The sequence below is a fragment of the Pagrus major genome, chromosome 4 (genome assembly GCF_040436345.1).
Source record: "Pagrus major chromosome 4, Pma_NU_1.0".
Lineage (NCBI taxonomy): Eukaryota > Metazoa > Chordata > Actinopteri > Spariformes > Sparidae > Pagrus > Pagrus major.
In genome coordinates, this window is record NC_133218.1 from 30,036,079 (window position 1) to 30,056,695 (window position 20,617).

Below are 20,617 nucleotides of genomic sequence, written 5' to 3' on the forward strand. Positions count from 1 at the left end.
TATGTTTGCTATGTATGAAAGGTGGTCATCGGATCAGGACAGCTCTCAGGTTAGTCAGTAGTCTGACTCGCCGGATGTTGACTGATGGTATTGCCCAAGCCCCCAGGAACAGCAGCAGGTTTTGGAAGCCAAATCTCGTAGTGGCCAAACCATGTAATTACAACAGCATGTGATGGACTGGGGCCCAAAAAGTCTTTTTCCCATATGCTTACATTGTGAGAGGAGAAGGAGCTGTGAAACGGCTGCTAACCCCGCAAAATGACTTGTTTCTAGACTAGAAAAGCTGCACAATTAAACCATTTTATCCCCATTCAAGTTAGCCGGGCGCTAAACCGGAAGGTAGCCGGCACACACACACACACGCACGCACGCACGCACGCACACACACACACACACACACACACACACACACACACACTTATTTGCATAGGTAATGAAGAACTATTTCAGTGCTGTGGAGGTTTGGCTAGGACTAGTTTATCAGTAATTCTTCTATGATAGTGTCTTGATATTGGGCTAATACAAGGAGCTGGATTCACTCATTTCATTTTTGACTACATTTTTCGGGCCACATCCCTCTGCTTCCTCCTCTTTATTCTCTGTGTCTGTCTGTTATTTCATGTCAGCACCTCTGTCTATGTTTCTTCATCTTCTTCTCTCATTCTCTCATCATTCTGCTCTTTTTCCTAAAAAAAAACAAACTCTGTTTGCCTCAATAGTCATTTCTCCTGTAAAGGGCCGGGAACATACTTCACACAATCACATTGCTGTTTTCACTGCATCAAGAATCCATTGCAGATTTAATACATAGAACACAGTAATAAGGAGGCTGGAATAGTCTTGCCACTGTTGTTTCATCTCTTCTCCTGTCTTCTATCATTTGTTTTTGGCTAATATCTGAGGGATCAGTAAAGAGAGAGAGAGACACAGTCCTGTGATTTGTGAGGAGAAAAAAACAAAAGACTGGCAATTTTTGTTGGTATACTTAAAGAAACGGAGCAGAGAAAGTCAGCCTAAATCAATCTTTACTTCTCAACATTGCATTTTAAACACAGGCAATGTTCTCGTTATTTCCAAATGTGGGCCTCGTGCATGTTTTATGCCGTCTTTAAGGCGATGTCTATGAGCAGAATGCTGAATAATTGACGAGACGCGAAGCTGGATCAAACGGCAAGTCTGCCTCTGTTTGTGCCTCTCTGTATGCACAAGCTTTTCTCTCTGTGAGTGTGTGTGTGGTCGATAGCCTATAATAATGTGTTTTCAATGTACACGTGTGTGTGCGTTAGGAAAAAAAAAGATGGACAGAGTTAGTTGTTCTGTTTTTGATTGCTTATTACTGCAGACTGAAATATGTTGGGACTACACCGTCTATAGAAACGGATTTCTGACTGTTTTCTAACTGATCATCTCAATATTGTTTGGGGCTTTTCAGCTGTTATTGCACCGGTTTTGATCAGGTCCAAACGTCCATCGCATACAGTAATAAGCCGTCCAAAAACGCTGCCTTTTACTTTTTAACCAATACTGTTCAAACATGCTGATAATAAGAATAGTGTGGCTGCATAGCTGCATCTTTAAATATCCTCAAATTAGCTAAAAGTCCACAGGCCAATTAAAGGACCAACAGACAAAGTGAAAAACGTCAATCATCTCATTACGTTCCCATGCTCTTCTGGGAAACCTTGGGTCCTGGCTTTCCTGTGGATGCCACCTGACACGCACCATCAACCCAACACCATTAGAGCACAAGTACACCGCCCTCATTAAAACGCCACTTCCTGATGGCAGTGAGACCCCCAGCAAAACCCTGAGGAATGTGGAAAAAAGCTCTAGATCCCAATCCAATCGAGCATCTGTGGGATGTGCTGAACAAGTCTGATCCACAGTGGACCTAAGGCGTTGTCGGCAGATCCTTTAAGTCCTGTGCGTTGCAGGTTAATAGAAAAAACAGGTGCTTTGGATAGATTGGTCAGTCTTTTGAAAGACTCTTGCGAAGGCTGGTTTTGTGTATCCTCACTCATGACTCAGAGCAGAAATAAGAGCACTGGAACAGCCTTCGTGACACAAATGTTTCTTGAACATGTGCATTCTGTATTTACGTTGTGCTCAGATTAGTCAAACCACGCTGTGTAAATGTACGAAACTGCTCTGATGCTGAATTGGTAATCAATCAATATTCCAGTATAAGCATGCACTCTCAGTCTTGTTATTTTTTGTCATGCAGTTTCTTGAAATGCTAGCAAACAGAAACAAAGCAAAGCGGTAATTGAGTGTCAAAACTCATCAGGGTTTCGCAACAGAAACTGCATTCTGAATCCACCAACGTGGTCAGCCTTGTGCTCAGCGTCCAAGGTAGCAGCCCCTATTGCGCTGTGTTGAATAGAAAATACCTATATCCCATCTGATTAGGGTGAATACAGTGTTTCAGCCTCTCCCTCCCTCTTCAGTTCTCTACCTTATACGTGCACTGTTTCTTTCCCACGTATTATTCAGCAAATTGATAATGGATTCTGCAGCGACCTTCTGTGAATTACAATGATTATGGTCCTGTTTATCGGGGATAACACCGTGTTGTACAGTCGTAAACAGAGCTATCCTTACTCACACAATCACATCCACACACCACACCACCACCTTATTCTCCTCCATCGCACGCTCACACTCAATTGAACCTGTCATCTTCTCTTTGGTCCCCTAATGGCCGTCTACTCCTAGAGAGCCATTAGAGTACAGGACATGTTATTGGAAATCAAAGAGGATTTGGAGTCCGGGGCGTCCTCCTGCAGGGGAGAGCACCCAGCAGAGGTCAACTTGTTACAAAAACACACTCGGTCAACCCTGACCGCTCACATGGATTGCTTCTGAGTAAATCTCTGTTTCCATCATTGCCATGGCAACTCAGGTTATTTCCAAGGGTTTTTCAAATTGTGATTGTGATGAACTGACGACGTTCAGGCATATTGCTGAGTCTATAAAAGAAACCGTGCATGCATACGACTCAAATGAAATCACTGTCTGTTTTATGTCTTGCACGCCGTCACTCAAGATTTAATCTATCGCGCAGGGCGAAGAGATCTGGAACAGGTTGTGAAATCATTTTTAAATTATAGCAGATGAACTCTAGGAAAGCTCTGCTGGTCAATACAGAATAAAGGGGTTGTTTTGCTGTTGCCATGCATTTCTTCTACTGGGTTTATTCTATTTGCCGGCAGCGTAGTCGCTCTATGTCCAGCATTTGTAATTCTCATCACACGTCTGATCATCTGATGCCTCTGATAACAAGCAAACACTGTCTGTATGGGGGACGCTTCGGTCTGCTTGTTAGTTTGCCCTGAAATTTGGATTAAAACAACAAACATTATTTCAAGAGCAAACGTAATTGGAAAACCTGACCGAAATTGTAAAATCCTCTACCACAAACAAGTTGGTAAATTTATAGCAGTTTGTTTCAGTTTGTAATATAATTGAGATGAACTGGGACCCGGAAATATTCAGAACAAAGAGAAGTAAAACACTTGCATTGATTGCATTAACAGGCAGCTGGTCCAACTGGTTGCCTGATCAAGACTGTATGAATCACAGTGTTGAATTGCCCCCTCTTGAATTAATTTGTGTCAGCCAGATAAGACAGCGTGCCAGAGATATGCCTTATTTCTTATTTTCTTTATCAAAAAAATTTAAATGAAGTGAAGCAAAATTTATTCATGATTTTAACGGAAGGTGTTTGCCATTATGTAAATGTTAAAGAGCTAAAATGACAGAAGATAAGGTGACGGTTTTTATAGACGTTCCAGTTTTACAGTTTCCAGCTGTTTTTTTTTTTTTCCTGCTGTCTGAGTCCAGGTTAAAAATAATATCCAAGGATTCAGGTTGTCGAGGTAACCTTGTAGATTTCAATCCAGTGTGGGACGTGTTCTGTTTTTGATATTGTTCCAGTAATATTTTTATCCCATGGTTTTCCCATCTCTCCCAATATACTGTCGATAATAAAGGAAGCTCAAATGCCCAGAAAGGAAAATCTGTGAGTAAGTGAAAAGATCGCTGGCCAAGTACTTCTAGTAAGTTGCTTTGTATATTGTGCTTTAATTCTTAACTGCAAACTCAGTTTGCCACATATCTAAATCAGGCACAGCACCAGGATTTCAACTTTGTATGGTAAATTTGGCTGAGCCTTTCAATTACAGATGTTTATACTGTGTGCCTTCTTTTCAGTTTCCAGTCTCGCTGGAACAGAAATGATGTGCTGTGGAAGGCAACTAGTGAGTCTGGTTGATGATGCAACTTTCTAAACTTTTTTTTTCTAAAACATGTTCAATGCAGTTTATTATTTACCCATGACAGTTTATATTTATAACAAGCGCCACACGCAGGTAAATTGCTTTAATCGTACGGAACTGAAACAGTGTCATATCTTTCATGATTATTTTTATTTTTTTTATTTTCCATTCATTCAGAACACTGACATTTTAATACTAATTAAGGAAATACCCTCTTGTTTGAATGATGTGCCTGGGTTATCATTTGTTTGAGTTGATTGCAGGGAGAAAGAAAGAGGGAGAGAGATCGACTGCTGGGTGAGCTAGATTGACTTTTAACGAGAGAGAGAGAAAGTGGTGAACCACGCTGTCAATGCATAAGCTTAAGAAACTGTTTTTATCTTTTCAAAGCAATAGGCCTGTACAGACAAGGTATCTTCAGCTGAAATTAGACAGTGACAACTTCCATACATGCAGCCCACATACATTCGTGTGTGGGCTGCAGGGCTTGTTCAACGTAAAATGGCCTGTTGTGATTGGTCCAGACTTCTATCACGACAGCCTAATGAATGCTTTCTATTTCTTTTTTTTAGGAAATGAAACAATTGTATTCTTTATGTTGTATTTAAGGCAACATTGTGAAGAAATTGGCATTTTGTGCGATTTGGCGCCCCCTACCAACACCTCCGTAGTAAATACAAATCCCAGGTCTGTATCAATTTGTCAGATGTATTGTAGGTGCTAACTGAAAACAAAACTCATCACGTCATGACAACGTTGTGTGTTAAAAACTTGTATTTTGAAGTAAACATGTATGTAACGCTGTGATCCTACCCTCTCACTGAAGTTACACAGTGCAGGAACAAGTGATAGGGGGGCGGAGTGGCTGAGACAGAGACACTATTCAACCTATTACAAGACACTGTACCATCAAAATGATTTTCGGGGTGTTATTATAAGGTTAAAAAGTAACATAATGTTGCCTCTGAATTAAAAGTAAACGTAAGGAAAGTGTGTGTTCTCCTGGTCTTTAAGGATGCACCACTTTTACAATTGGATGGGTGCAGGCCCACATACAATGACGCACCAGATCTACAGGCTACATATTCAATCACAGTACCAACAAAATTAAAATAATTATATAATAATAATTAATAAACAACACAATACAAACATCAATAAATCCACATTTTTTATTCATTGATAATTCAGCTCATTTGAAAAGTAGCATTTGTTGTTTTGTTTTAATTAAAAGACAAATCTCCCTTCAAAATCTCCTTAATACTACAAAATCAAAAACAAAATTTAAAACAGGATATAATCCAGGTTTGTCAGGAAGGTGTTGTCTTAATGGACAGACATAAATCAGAAATAATTAGATAGTGTCATTAGCTTTGGGCTGGAGAGGACAGGTGCCACTTCTTATCACATTGTATTACACAGTGCAGAACTTTTGTGTCCCCCTGCTGGCAGTGAGAGTACTTACACAAACTATCGACATGCTTTTGACACCGTAGCCTCCGCCATACTCCATTTGCTCCGTCAGTTTCAGTTTTGTAAAATGATGTAAAACGCATCGCTGCAGCGTGGGAAATTCTCCACAGATTCCAGGTTTAATAACTTCAATATCCTGCGAAATACAGACAGATTTATCCGCCAGTGATGGGCTTAATCAGCATTGTGTGGACAGTCATTTATGTGTTAAAGTCCCACACTGCAGGTTTAAGTTCTCAAAAGATATGTGATCTTGTGCTTTATCCACGGCTATTCATCCAATCTAATGGCCACACTCTAAGGGAGAACTAAAATGTCTTAGTGTCAGCACCGCTGTGTGGTGTCTAAGCGGAAAACAATGCCAGAGCCCCAGTGCAGCTTCAAATTTGGATGCATAGATGTAAATTAAAAGCTGTGGCTAACAAAAGCAGCACAGTGCAATTGATCTAAGCTGTGTGCAAAGGCAGGACTTTGGGGAAATCAGAAGCTTCATTAAAGTTTCATATTGTATTTCTGTACACTTGCAGTTTCGTCCTGTGTCTCTATTTACCTAAGGGCCCAAACTGAGGAAAGTTAGACACCCCCCGGGACACTGGATTATAAAAGCTTTAACAACACAATGGTCAGGTAAAAAAAAAGGCCGTAAAAGCACTGGCATTGTTTCATCCACGTAAGAGAATTTTGAAAGTTAAGTCCAGTAGGGACATACTTTTTGTGCTCCAGTAGGATGATTTTGTTCATCAGACTGTGATGATACTGGCAGTATAGGTGAGTTATGTTTACCATATAATATGCTAGTTATGCTATCAGAATCTTCTCGACTGTATATGAACATATGATGTGGATGTGTGAGTGACTCTACAGTGTTTGTCCATTTACGGTTATGTGATGGTCTTGACAATCTACTTGTGTCTATCTGTGTCTGTCAGCGTCAATCTGTCACATTCCCCTTTCTCCACAGTCATAGTGTCACAAAACAGACAGAATGACAGCAGATAGTCACTTTCACTCACCCTCTCTCTCTCTCTCTCTCTCTCACATACTACCCCGGCATTAGTCAGCTCGGATTCCCCCTGCGCTGCAAATGATCTGTGAAAATCATACAGAAATCCTGTGCCAGTTTTGGACAAATACAAAAACAAGCCCGCGTATTCATGCACATATTCACAAATTGAAGTATACAAAGGTGCCTGCTCTTTTGCCAGATCTCTTTCACACACACATGCACACGTGGCAGGACCAAGAGCCTGATATCTTTGATAGCTACCCAGGTTTGATGGCCTGTTGCTGGCAGAGGCTTTTAGAGAGACTGGTTGTGCTGCCTCACTGTCTCGTTTCCTGCTGGGCCTTTTGTCCCAATCTGTGGGTTGTCGTTTTATAAATGAGGGTGTCCGCGGGGAGATGAAAGGGATGGAAACAGGTGAGCACTTTACAAAGGAGAGAAGTGAATCACTGAGAAAATCTCAAATAACAGAGACACAAAATATTTCGCCGCATGCGAGTAAGCAGCTTAACCAGGCTAGACGCAGTGTATGAAGCTCAAATTCATCTTTTCAAATTTAGAATTTTTTAGACAAATAATGACTGTCATGTTTATTTATCCCGTTTTATAACATTTTAAAGATGTCATCTTAGCTTTTCAATGCAGTTATGCTGGCCATTGCAAGGTCTGATCTGTTTTTCTATTGTTTTTATGCGCAGGTATCACAGCGTAGGTACAGAGGTGACATTAAATCCCTCCAAACTAGAATCACCGCATCGCAGCTGTATGCCTCCGCGCACCAGTCAAGTTGCTGTTCCCAAATTTCGGTGTTGAACAATGGCCAGGATATTTTTTGCAGAATATTATGATGTAACAGTGCATTTAACCTCTGACCTTTTGGATATCAAATGTCATAATTCATTTCATCCTATTAGACATCTGTATGTGGACTGTTGGTGTAATTATAGAGAAATCCTTGAGTTATGTCCAAAAATGTGTTTTGTGACCTTTGACCTTCTAATTCTAATCACTTCATCCTTGAGTCATATTGGACATTTGTACCATATTTGAAGAAAGTCCCTTGAGGCGTTTTCTGAGATATCGCGTTCACGCTAATGGGGGCGCCATAATGCCACATGATGACCTTTGACCTTTGGCCACTAAAAATCTAATCACATGGCCCTCCAGTCGTAGTGGACATCTGTACCAAATCTGAAGAAATTCCCTACATGCGTTGGAGATACCGTGTTCACAAGAATGGGACCGACCGACAACCCAAAATCATAATGCCTCCGGCCACGGCTGAACCCAGCACGGCGGGATACAAATTTTAAAAATCCACTTTGATTTTGTGTTTTTAAGCTTTTTTGAAGATAATTTAATGAAACATCTGTAGTAACAAGTAACGGTCTCAAACCTTCCTTCCCATTAAAAGGTTTCTGCACATTTTACATTTTATTTAAGTGCAAACCTTTTCATAACCCTGTGACTCACTGTTCGTTTGAAATACAAAGCTATATTGTGGAGTCAGTCACAAAAACCACCTAAAAGAGTTAAAGCTGCTCTGATTCTGTGCTAAGGCTGCACACGCTTTGATTTCTATCCAGATGTGAGTGCGTGTGTGTATACATGTGCCAGTGTTTGTGACACAGCCCTCATGAGACAGCCGTGCCCTTTTCAACAACACTCTCAAACATTTCAACCAAAGAGGTATTAAATACAACTCCATCCATCATGTGGGCCGGGCTGCAGTCACAGCTGATGGTGATGAAAGAACATAAGAGTGACACTCCCATCTCACCTCTTTTCTATAGCGGTATGCGTTGTCGATAGCATACAGCGGGTTTTTCTACAGGAGAAAGGAAGTGAGGGACCAGGGCAGAGAAGAAAAAAAAAAGGAGGTGATAGGGAAGGGGAGACGTGAAATGGAGAGGCAGGAGCAGGGAGGAAAAGGCTGCCCTGGTCTTGGCAGAAATTGTTTCCGTGACGTTTGAAGTCCGCAACAGTCCAATTAGGGTGCAAATAATCGGGATTACACACACACACAACCCTGCCCTGTAAGAGATAGAGGCAAGGAGCGAGGAGGAGGAGGAGGAGGGGATAGAGAGGGAGGGTTGGTGATGAAGAGTGAAAGTGGCAGTGAGGTTTGGAGAGATGGCAGAAACCAGGGGGAGCAGCCTCCATGCTCATGACAGCAGCTGAAATCCTATCGAGTGGAGGAAAAGGGAGATGACACTCCCATGGAGGAAATGTGTAGGGGGAGACGAAGGCAAGTGGGGGGAAAGAGATAAAAATGACAGGAAAAATGTATAAAACTAGTGTGTGAGAGAAGCAGCGAGAGAGGGAAAATTGCGAAACGCACAGATTGTTTGGACGTGTGTTCTCGTTAGATGCGATGATCAATAGACGACTGTTTGGACGTTTTTGGTCAGTTTGAGTGGGCAGTTCAGCCAACAAACAGCACTTGTTTACCATTATTTACAGTTGTGTCCCAGTTACCAAGTCCCTCCGCTGCCACACACAATATTGCCAGTGTTTTGAACCAAAAAAAGACGACAACATCATGCAGAGAGGAATGTTATTTAAACTACACATAAGAATTTGTACTCCTTTAAAAGTGTACCTTGTGCTTTTCCTTGTCGTTCACTTCTGTGGCGCGATGAGGCTTTAATGAACAAGCTTCTGGGGTGCGATTAGCAATATTCTCACCCCTCGCAGCAAATCTGAGTCTTTGTGTTTTTATTTTCCTCGGCTGTGTCTTGCAGACCTCGACACACCAGTTCTGACGGTGCACCAGACCATCAGCGATGTGCGCGGCAGTTACTACCAGGAGAAGACGGTGTTCCTGCGCTGCACCGTCAACTCCAACCCTCCCGCACGATTCATCTGGAAACGTGGGAACACGCTCATTGAACAGAGCAAGGACAACGGAGTGGACATCTACGAACCGCTTTACACTCAGGTACACATGAACACATGCACAGCACAGACACGCTGCCAGGTGCGCAGTCACTCCTCGCTTTCTGCCTTTCTCTTTAAGAAGTGCCTCGCCGAGTCCCCCCCGCTGAATCCTATCTTCGTCTGCTCAAGTTTTATTCTCGTCTCATCGGAAAATCTTTCACTTTAAACCTCTCTTGCTTTCATCTAGTTTTTTTTTTCTTTTCCTGCCATTTCTTCTAACATTTAGTGCTCACATGAAGACTACTGGTGGCAGGAAGCTATTCAACTGTTCACTGAACCCCCCGGAGAGCAATTGTTCGATGGCTTAAGCCTAAATTTATCAACCCCAACCAAGTCTTTATTCAAGATTATGTCACATTACGAACATAATCACCCTAAAAAACCTCAGGGTTGTATGCCTCCGCACACCAGCCAGGTTGCTGTTCCTGAAATATGACGTTGAATAATGGCACAAACATTTTTTGCACAATATTATGATTTCACGGTGAGGTTGACCTTCTGAATTATCGGTTATAAAATGTCATCATTTTGTACGTTAATCCTTGTAGACATTTGTGTGAATTTTGACATTATCATATGAATTGTTGAGTGGTGGCCAAACATGACCTTGACCTTTGACCATCAAGATCTAATTCGTTATGGTGAAAGTTTAAATTTCTTTATAACGCAACTCTATGTTTGATTTTCAGTTTAATGTTGTGACAATGTGCTAATGATCTGGTGAGGTCTAGGTACAAAAGCCACTTTTGGTCATCACAAACACGGCCTGAGATCTCCCGACTTTCTGTCAAAAATATGTCATCAAACATGGCTGGAGATTGCCCAAGGATCTCCTCAAAAATATCAAGGGGTGTCAGGCTTCACACTCACATGTGAACTGTGCCTTCTTGCCTTGCAGTAAATCCAACAACATCCCCACCACCTCCCAATATCTGACCACCTCAGGTCATGAGAATGCAATGTGAATGTGATATGACACGTGTATTTAAAAAAATGTTAACATACAAACATGAATGCATCAGTGGTTTGCAGAAACGTTATCATTTTATTATGGTGACCAGATTATATGTCAGTTGACAAGTGACTGAAATTTTCTACAGACCAGACACTAATACAGTAATATTTCTTGTATAATGAAATACATACTTTTTATTTTTAACTATGCGGTATAGCCGATGGTCCACAGGCTCCACATTTAACTCATGATCTAATATTAAAGCTGTGTGTGTGAGTTCACAGACGAGGGAAAATAGCTGACCATCCAGTCCGTCCATCTGTTATTTGATCAGTTTAACAGCATTAGCCAGTAAGTTAGCCAAATAACAAAAACAAACAGTCCCTAAGCCTGATCGCCAAGCCTGAGCGCCTGTTGCACCAACACAACTGCTCCATTTTTCTCCACTTACCAAAGCATCAGTCAGCCACAAAGCAGAGCCCCTTGAGTTCAATTAGCCAGCCAGCGGAGCTCTTCCCACGGCTGCCTCAGACACTGTTAGCCCATCACCTACTGTAGCAGACAGGCAGTTATACAGCATCACACACAGAGTCTTGATCTGAAAAATCACAAGTGATGTTGAAAGAGATGTGAGAACTGTTCCTGCGTGTCCAAGAGAGTTTGGACTTGCCTACATTAGAGACACAGCTGCTGGAGTAGTAAGAGACATTGTTTCATGAATGGTCCGGGAGAGGGAGGAGGGATTTCGCTCTTTGAGCTGTCAATCAGATCAGTTTCATTTGGGTAATGGTCTCATGTGAAAGCCGTTTGAAATTCATCATTCGTATTACTTTATATGATTGGAGACGCTTCAGTTGATAATCAGGGCATGTCAGACCTACAAACACAGTATGTGTTTGTGTTCGGCGAGCGTGCGTCTGTGTGTATGTGTGTGTTTTCTGACCCTGTTTACCACACTGCGGCTCATCAAAAATTGAAGTGACTTTTGCACAAGATTACAACCCAGTTTAGAACAGACTAGAATAAAAAGCTCGGAGCTTTCTCACTGATGTAATGTTATGTGCTCTGCAATGGAAATGTGCTTGTTTTTGATCTATTATTGGATTGATGTTTATGTGTCTTTCATGATAACCGCATAAGTGATTCTGCGGTAAAATATTTTTGAAGAATTAAGTCTTTTAGCATGATGCTGTCGTGTGTGTTTTGCCCCATCTAGGGTGAGACCAAGGTGCTGAAGCTGAAAAACCTTCGACCCAAGGACTTTGCCGATTACACCTGCCAGGTTTCCGTCCGCAATGTGTGCAACATCGAAGACAAGTCGGTCACCTTCAGGCTCACAAACGCCACAAGTGAGTTTTTTTGCACAAATGCTTATAAAGCTGCCGTGTGCCTTCACAAAGCCAAGCTTTTTTGTCCTTCGCTATCAATTTCTCGCTTTGCCTTTTGCTCCGTCTTTCTCTTTCTTCGCTTCTCCCGTCTCGTCTGACTTTTCTCTGCGTGCTCGTTGTGTCTCTGCTCAGGAGTCTCTTGCTCTCTGTCTCTTTCTCTCATTGTTAAAACGTCTCCCGTTTTTACCTGAGCAGGAGTAGGCATTCTCCTTTCATCATCTCATTTTCTCACATCCTGTAATCTTTCCTTGTCTCTTCCTTTCCTTTCTTTGCATGGGTTTTTCCTCTGCCCTTCTTTCCACTCAGATTTTCTCTCAGCCTCTGCGTCTCCTCGCCTGCCTCCCATTGTCTGTCTGTCTTGTTTTTTTTCTATCGCTGCGATCTCATGTCAGGGCCGTCAGCTGTAATTCAGTTGTCACACTCTCTGTTATCTTCAATTCAGTCTACCCCTCTGTCCGTCTGCACGCCATCGCCCGGCAACTCTGTTACTTAGGACAACATCGTTGCAGTTGACAACCCTGATAGACTGATACACCACAAGGGAAAGCCTCGTGCTGGTGCAGATTTTTATTCTTGTTCTGTTGCCTTTATTTTCTCTTTTAGTCTCCTCTCTTCTTGCCTCATGCCCGCCAGCCTGAATGTATGCTAAATAGCATTTTGTGTGATTTTTAAACCTGTAATCAGTTATATTTAATTCCTCTCAGTGGTGTTAGTGTATTAATTTGGATCATCCAAACACGCTTGTTTTTCTATACGTTTGAAGATTTCAGGCTTCCGGTCTTTATCCAGTCTTTCTTATGGTCAGTGGGGCTGAATGGATGGTGAATACAGTGCTGCAGCACTGGACAGCATAAGGAAACTGATGTGTTTTTTGAGCATTAAAGCACGTAAACCAGTAATCTAAAATGAAATTGTCTCCTTTGATAATGCACAGGCAATTATTAAGCGTTTACGAAATAGTCAACCTACAATCGGTCAAATGAGTAAGAAAATATTGACATATCAGATCCTACACATAACCTTTGACATTACTATATATTAATTTAGCGACAATTATGCCCAAGAGGCACAAAAAGATATTTACATGGACAGTGGGTAAAAATTCAAACACAGCAAAGAGGTGGATTCATACTCCTGTGAGATCACAGGTCAGGAAGAACATACATTTAAAGCTCGGTCTCCTATTTGTTTCAAAAAGATCATATATAAATGTTAATTTAAATTATGTGTACATTAGTAAATATAGTTTCAGGAAACAAAAATGATCTTTTTAAGTGCATTAATGTTTGCTCTGTATGATATCTCAGTCTCGCACTAAAGAGGAAAGAGATAAAAGTTTTTTTCTATGTGTTTTATGATGGCCACAAGTGTCCATGACTTTTTACTTTTACTTTTTATTTACAGACTTTGAACTGAAGGAGAGGTTATCAATTGAGCAATAGGGCCTCTTTCAGATAAGACATAAAGTTCCCCAGGAGTCTTCTAAAGTGAGCTGAAGGTGGGGAAGATAAAAAAAAAAAAAACACCCTCAAAGACCAAACTCTGTGATAAAGTTAAGAGGAGACGAAACAGAGTTTCACACCTCTGAGTGGAGAAAGATGTGGCTGCAGACAGATATAGATAGAGGAGGAAATTAAAGGCTGAGAGTGGAATCAGACAGAAAATGAGAGATGGACACAGCGTGCCGAAATACTCCGGAAAACAGAGTGACGCTAATGAATCAGCTTCAGGTGAATGTTTCCTGGCTCACAGATGTGCTGTTGATTAGAACAGAGATGATAAATGTTGGATTATGATGTGAGAGATGCTTTTAACAGAGTGACCAAATGGAAACAGAAACATAAAGATGCTAAAACATGTGGGGGAAGGCTAACACACGACTGGCTTTTGTATGTTTATTTTACCCAGAAAGTGTAAAATTACATTATCCCTTGTGCCAGTGAGCTCATTTTTGAGTCATTGACCTTCAAATTAATACATTATAAAGGGTTGTTCCAAAGAAAAAGGAAGAGGAGACTGCTCAAGCTGTAGTGATGGGTGCTCTTCACTCTCATTCTTTCCTGTCCTTCGCTCTCAGACTCCTGTGCCTGAGATCGATTGTATCCACACACCTCTGTCAACACACACACACACACACACACACACACACACACACACACTAACACACAGAACCACTGCCATGATAACAATAAGAGTGCGCTTGATGCTGGCATACGGGCTCAGAGACTTGCCAGAACAGCCAATCTGTCTGGACCACACAGCCTCACAGAGTGACAGAAAACACACTGCTTAGTGTCTGTGTTTCTATGTGTGAATTATTTTTCTTCTCTTTTTTTTTTTTCTCCATTGCCTTCACACATCTCTTCGAAATAAGAGCCAGGTTACCAGCTGCGCTAACAGCCATACAGCCATTGCCCTAAACGTCACATTATGTCCTTATCTTTTCCAGCCTGTTCTCACTCCCTACGCTGTAGGTACCCAACTGATGTCACTTCTTCTCCTCTCCAGCGCAGTAGTTTATAGAAGAAAAGAAGTCATATGCAAAAGTCAAAATGGATTTTGATTTTAAGTAACGTTATGTATGAAGTTTAATTTTACGTAGCAGCAGTTTTATCAGAACTGGACAACATTTCTTTAGTCAAAGAAGAGCAAAGCACGGCACTGAAGGCTTTTCTTGATGGAAAAGATGTTTCTCCTACTGATTTGTTAGCCTGTGATAGATGGTTCCAGACAGGTGGTTCATCCAATCACCTTCCAAGTATTTTTTTAAAGTGCCTGCCCTTTTTCCGAACTGTGTCCAACGCCTCCCTCCCAGATGGATTCGTGAAATTAACCCTTTTGTGAAACACATCCTCTGGCGTGTCAGGTTAATAATATGCTGTATGTTTGTCAGCGAACATTGCATATGTAATAATGCTAACTTGACCGCCATTCACATGAAAACTAATGCTACAATAGTAAGCAAAGCATCATCATTTGAAACTGAAGGCTACTGACCAAACCTTAACACACCTTAACCTAGCACACGCTTCCCATCATGGTATACGGCCATCAAACCAGAAAATTGTCGGGAACTGCCTCTGATACTGTCCAGAACTGTGATCAGTCTTATTCAAAATCATTTCTAAAAGTGAACTTCTCCCTTCGAAAATGTTCTTTTTTTTTAATGCTAGCATTACTCTGTAAAATCTCATAAATGATTATTAGAAAAATGAAAAAGAGGCGTTGTGGGACTAAAGTAATATAGGTTCAAATAACACTGCTTTTCAGACAAGTGTAAACATGCAGATGTTATCAGAGAAAATCACATCTCTAGACTCAGATCTCCAAAATAACCAGAGCAACAGATGGGGAAAAGAAAGAGATAGAGAACAGAGAGAGCGAACTAGACACACAGAGAGCAGAGGGAGGAAGAGAGAGGCAGAGAAAGAGACAGATGGACACTGAGATAGAGATAGAGAGATCGCAAAGGAGGAAAATAAACATTGAGTCGCTTCTTTTTTAAAAAAAATTTTATCCTCAGTAATATTTATCTAATGAGTGTATTTTGTTATTCTGCACTGATCTCCGTTTTGCCCTTGTGGCGTCGGTCACTGCTTAGATTAGATTCATCCAACTAGGTTACGTCATGGCCTCCGATTCACAGCGCTGGAACAAGGGGATTGATTGATTTTTCATATCATAATCCCAACCTGGGATTTGAGTACGGGGCTTCTGCCCCTCCAGTAACTGCCAGCGGCGGCCAAATCCTCTTCCCCTGCCTCTCATAAAAAGAACATGGAGGCAATGCTCCAGAGCTTGTCATGTTATTTAAAGTGGTGGTGTACAGGGGTGGAAGGGGGATTAATGGAACGAGGCCTGGATGTGTGAAGGGATGGAGAAAAACAGGAGATTGCAAGATTGACTTCCACCATAACCACAGTGGCCTGCTACTTTTCTAACATGACACTTGTTTACTGCAGTTTTACTGGCGAACAGATAGAAAGAAGACAAGGCAAACATTTATTTTGCCATTTTATTTGAAGCTTTAAACTTGTAGCATAAGGTTTCATTATTCATCTGACCCAAAATCTTTTCTAGTAGCGGGCTGCTGCAGAGGTCTTATCATAAAATAATAAAACAGCCAGGTGTATGGGCAGTAAATGGGTCCAGCCACTGTGGTGAAATAGTGCAGGGAAAAAAAAGAGCATCTCCACATCAAAGAAAGACCAAAGAGGAGAAATGTGAAATTGACTTTTTATAACTATCACATTCTCAGTAATTGTCAGGTTTAGAGAACAATTTACATTTCATATACATCAGAGACTTTCTGACAGTTTAAGTGCCATGTCTCTGATGAAATTGTAAAACTCTTCATTATGCCGCTCTACGTGTCGAGATAGGTGCTAATTTGGAAATGCTGACGATTTTACATCTCAGGTTCTGTTGACAAAATGCTGTTTCACAAAGAAAAATAAACAATGCTGCAAAATAAAATCCATTCCTGAATAATTCTGGTGGCAGGTATGTTGAAAGAAAGAAAGAAAGACACAGGCACCGTGATCTGAAGCCGTTTATAACCTTCGAGAGAACTGAGTCAGCCAGTAAATCTGAACGACGGCTAGTTGATTCAGTCTTTTATTGATTACTGTAACTCTTACTACAATACCTTCACAATAATATGACAGTCGTACAAGTGTGTAATATATATGATGAGATCAATATGTGGCAAGGCCTATAGCGTACAAATTCCCCCTTGAAAAGTTGAGGATCAATGGGCAATCTGCAATAACCCTTAGTACTGTAAAACCTCTGCGGTGGGAGATTGTACTGCATCTGTGCAGTCAGTTTTATGTAAGGCTGTAATCCACGACTGAGAGCGGTCATGAGGGAGAGAGACAGAGAGACAGAGAGAGAGAGAGAGAGAGAGAGAGACAGAGGGAGAGAGAGAGAGAGACAGAGGGAGAGAGAGAGACAGATGGAGAGAGAGACAGAGGGAGAGAGAGAGAGAGACAGAGGGAGAGAGAGAGAGAGAGACAGAGGGAGGGAGAGAGAGAGAGAGACAGAGGGAGAGAGAGACAGAGAGAGAGAGAGAGAGAGAGAGAGAGAGAATCAGGAAAAATAATGGAAAAATTAGAAAAAAATCTATCTATTCCAAGCTGTTGTTTGTTCATCTGTTATACTATTTAACTTTAGATATTTTACCAACAGATCATGTGTGTCTGGGCTTTACGGCTGCAGGTTAAAGGCCTCTTAGATGAATTATTACATTGTTCAGTTCCTAAACTTCCTCCTGACATTTCTCCACCAGTGTCAGATCCAGTCCAGTCAGGGGATCAGGGTGGGGATATACGGCCACACCACTGGCAAGAATCAATCTGCTTGTAAGGCCGCTTTGATCATTTTTTGTGAAGTCACTCGAAGGGGCTTTAAGAGTCTCGCAATTTCAGCTCCGTGCCCTCTGACTATGACCTTTCCATGTCGAAAACATATTGCTTTAACTATACAAGTAAGCATGCAGCCTCATGCCAGCATTGCTCATATTTATACCCAGTGATGGAATGTAAGTACATTTACTCAAGTACTGTACTTAAGCACAATTTTGATGTTCTTGTACCTTACTATTTATATTTTCTGCTACTTTATGCTTCCACTTTACAACATTTTGGAGGCAAATTTTGCACATTTCACTCCACTACATAACTTTAGTTTTTACTGGCAGATTGCATGCTGCGGCCAAGGTTGTGCATTTTTAATGCATTTACTTTATCTGCAGTAGGATAAAAAAGAGGTGGAAAAAAGTGGAATTTACTTTTACAGTACATTAAATGCTAGAAAATTATTACATTGCATACTATTCGTATGAGTGACTTTTACTTTTCAGTAGTTTTTTAACACAATATCTTTCCTCTCAAGTACGACTTTAGGGCACCTTTTAAAAACACTGTTTCTCCCCATGAGCTGCACTGTGCAAATGAAAGAGACAGATTTAAATTAGCAACCTTTAGGTCACATGCTGCATCTTTAAACACTCCCTATTTTCGATATAAAAATGTCTTCATACTGACAAGTTTACATTGTGTTAAATATACCGGTCACACCTGAACAGATCAAGCAGGTCTGCAGTTGCTTTCATCCTGTTGTGGTGTTTATTTCCAGGTACTCATTGCTCGCATGCCCATTAAGGATAGCTGATATGCACAAATGTACATCCAGATAAACAAATGTACAGTAAGTGCGTACACACAGGCACACATCTGCTATGTACATACACACACGTCTGCAGATGGCTCAGTGTTAAAGCATGTAAAGACCAAAGGAGTGTTTCCTGGATGTCTTTTAAATCCTTCTGTCTTTGTCACAGTAGACACAGTAGACTGTCATCGTTGTCACCATGTGAAAACATTTCCAAGTCTCTGTTTCTTTATAATTTATTTTTTTTCATGATGTGATTGAAATTTAGAGGAAAGTCCTCATCTGTCCTTTTTCCATTGAACATAAATTACATATCTTTCCTGAATAAATAAAACACAAAGTATTGGCGTGGCCATAATGCAGTGCACTTCAAATACTTTGGGGTTTATCTACTCAACTTGCTTCAGGGTATTATGTCTGTGTGCATCGAGGTAATAACATCCAAATCCTTCATTTTGCAAATCACACCTCGAACATTTCCTCATGACGGCACCAAGGATCAGTAGCAACTTTTTGGTTGCTGGTCTGTCTCCAAACCCTGAGGCCAGCCTGCTGCCTCACCTGACTGACATGAAGGTGACAATCACTCTTCCAGGGTACAAAACACAAACATACAGCAGCTGTCATGACACACCTCAATCTATACCTTTAAGCTTTTACTTCCAGCTGATTTCTTCTCAGTAAAACCCCACTGCCTTTACCTCATATTTGAATTCGGTCCTGCAAATCTGAAACACGTAATGCAGCGTGGAAGCGAGAGAGAAAGCAAGTGATGGCGAGAAATCAGTGAACACAAGATGCAGAAAGAATGAGAACCAGGCACAGAGACAGAGACGAGAAGAGGTAAAGACACAGATATTGAAGATACAGAGGTGACAAACTGACAGAGAGAAAAGGGGGAAGTGGGAGGGAGAGAGTGTGAGCGTGGAAGAGAGAGGCATTTGTTACCTGGTTGTAAACCGCTGTGCTGCACATAAATCCCATTACTTTGGGAAGAGCGCTGGCTGATCCCACCGTTACCGTCACCCACGCATCCCCAGGAAATTGAAGCTATAATTCTCAAATCCTCAGTTCCTCCCCCCACTTGCTTCACATATAGTGTTCTCTCTTATTTTTTTTTCTACCCAGACTTTCTGTTCACTGTACTTTGGCATTTTTTGTTCTTAGGATTACGAGTTTCATTTGTTTTGTTGTCTATTTACACTTACTTACACACAAGTAGGTTCAATTTGGGCCACTCATTTTCTTTTAGTGAAGGAAAATAAAAGTTTATGCTGTTTTATTGTTTGTCAAATAAAAAGGCTCTTTAAACATGTTGGATCTCTCTTTATATTATAAAATTGTATAAAATACATACATAATCTGACCACGGTGTGCAGAGTGACACTTTGCGCAGGGTGTGAGCCAACAAGGGAACTTCCATGGGATCCGAGCACCATTTTGAAACTTTACAATTCAATACCTTGCCCACAATTAAAGGATAAGTTCACCCAAAAATGATAACTCATACGTTTATCTACTCACCCCCATGCCGATGGAAAGTCAGGCGAAGTTTAGAAATGTTTGACTGGACTACTATGAAACATTTCTGGAGCTTCGCAGTAAAACAGAGTTGCAGCATTCTCCTGAACAACTGAAGTAGATTGGGACTTATTTTAAAACAGAAAAAAGGAACCCATAAAAACAAAATATAATGGCCCCATCCAGCTCGTCCAGTGTAAGACAAGTCTCTGGAAGCCCCAAGATCCCAGATTGATTTGACTGAACCTTAACCGTACCCTCATAGCTAAAAGCATTAACACCCATCCCGTATGAAGAGGATGCACAAGCTCGACCACATGAGCATCACGTATTCTCTCTTTGGTAATTGGACCTTAAAATGCCAGTATAATCAATTATGATCACAAACAGGGCTTTGCTACAATACATCCCCAGCTGAGCTGATACTTTGCTGTATTTAACAGACAGACAAATAACGCAGCAAAACCGTTTCCATGGACCTTGTTCGAACTTAGGAAGCTCTTCAGGTCCACAGGGCTTTACTTTCCTCTCGCTGTGATTTGATACAATGGAAGTGGACAGTGCTATTTGTGTGCTGATTGCAGTTGTTACACCAGTGAAATTTCTTGTCAGCTTGAGAGCCATCACCAGTGAGGTTAGCTAAAGAGATCTCCCATTAGTGTGTGTTTTTGCATGTGCGTTTTTGTCACCCATTTAAGAGAGTACAAGCCTGTCTGTGCGTGTGCACAGAAGTGTGCACATTCTTGTATGAGTAGAAACATGCATCTGTAAACCAGTTTGTTGAGCCTCCGTGCACCTCTTTCATTACGGTGATTGCAATCTAAAAAAGAGATTAGATGAGAGGATGTACTGCATAAAGTCTATTAGAGGAATGAATTGCTTCCTG

General features: G+C 41.2%; 1 protein-coding gene across 1 annotated transcript in view; it reads left to right on the forward strand.

Annotated features, from left to right (window-relative positions):
* Nucleotides 1–20,617, forward strand: part of mdga1 (MAM domain containing glycosylphosphatidylinositol anchor 1) — a 179,956-nt gene that overhangs the window by 98,597 nt on the left and 60,742 nt on the right. Inside the window, exons 4-5 of the mRNA XM_073464950.1 lie at nt 9,498–9,694; nt 11,865–11,997. Coding sequence (XP_073321051.1) covers nt 9,498–9,694; nt 11,865–11,997 — 330 coding nt within the window. The remainder of the gene's footprint in view (nt 1–9,497; nt 9,695–11,864; nt 11,998–20,617) is intronic.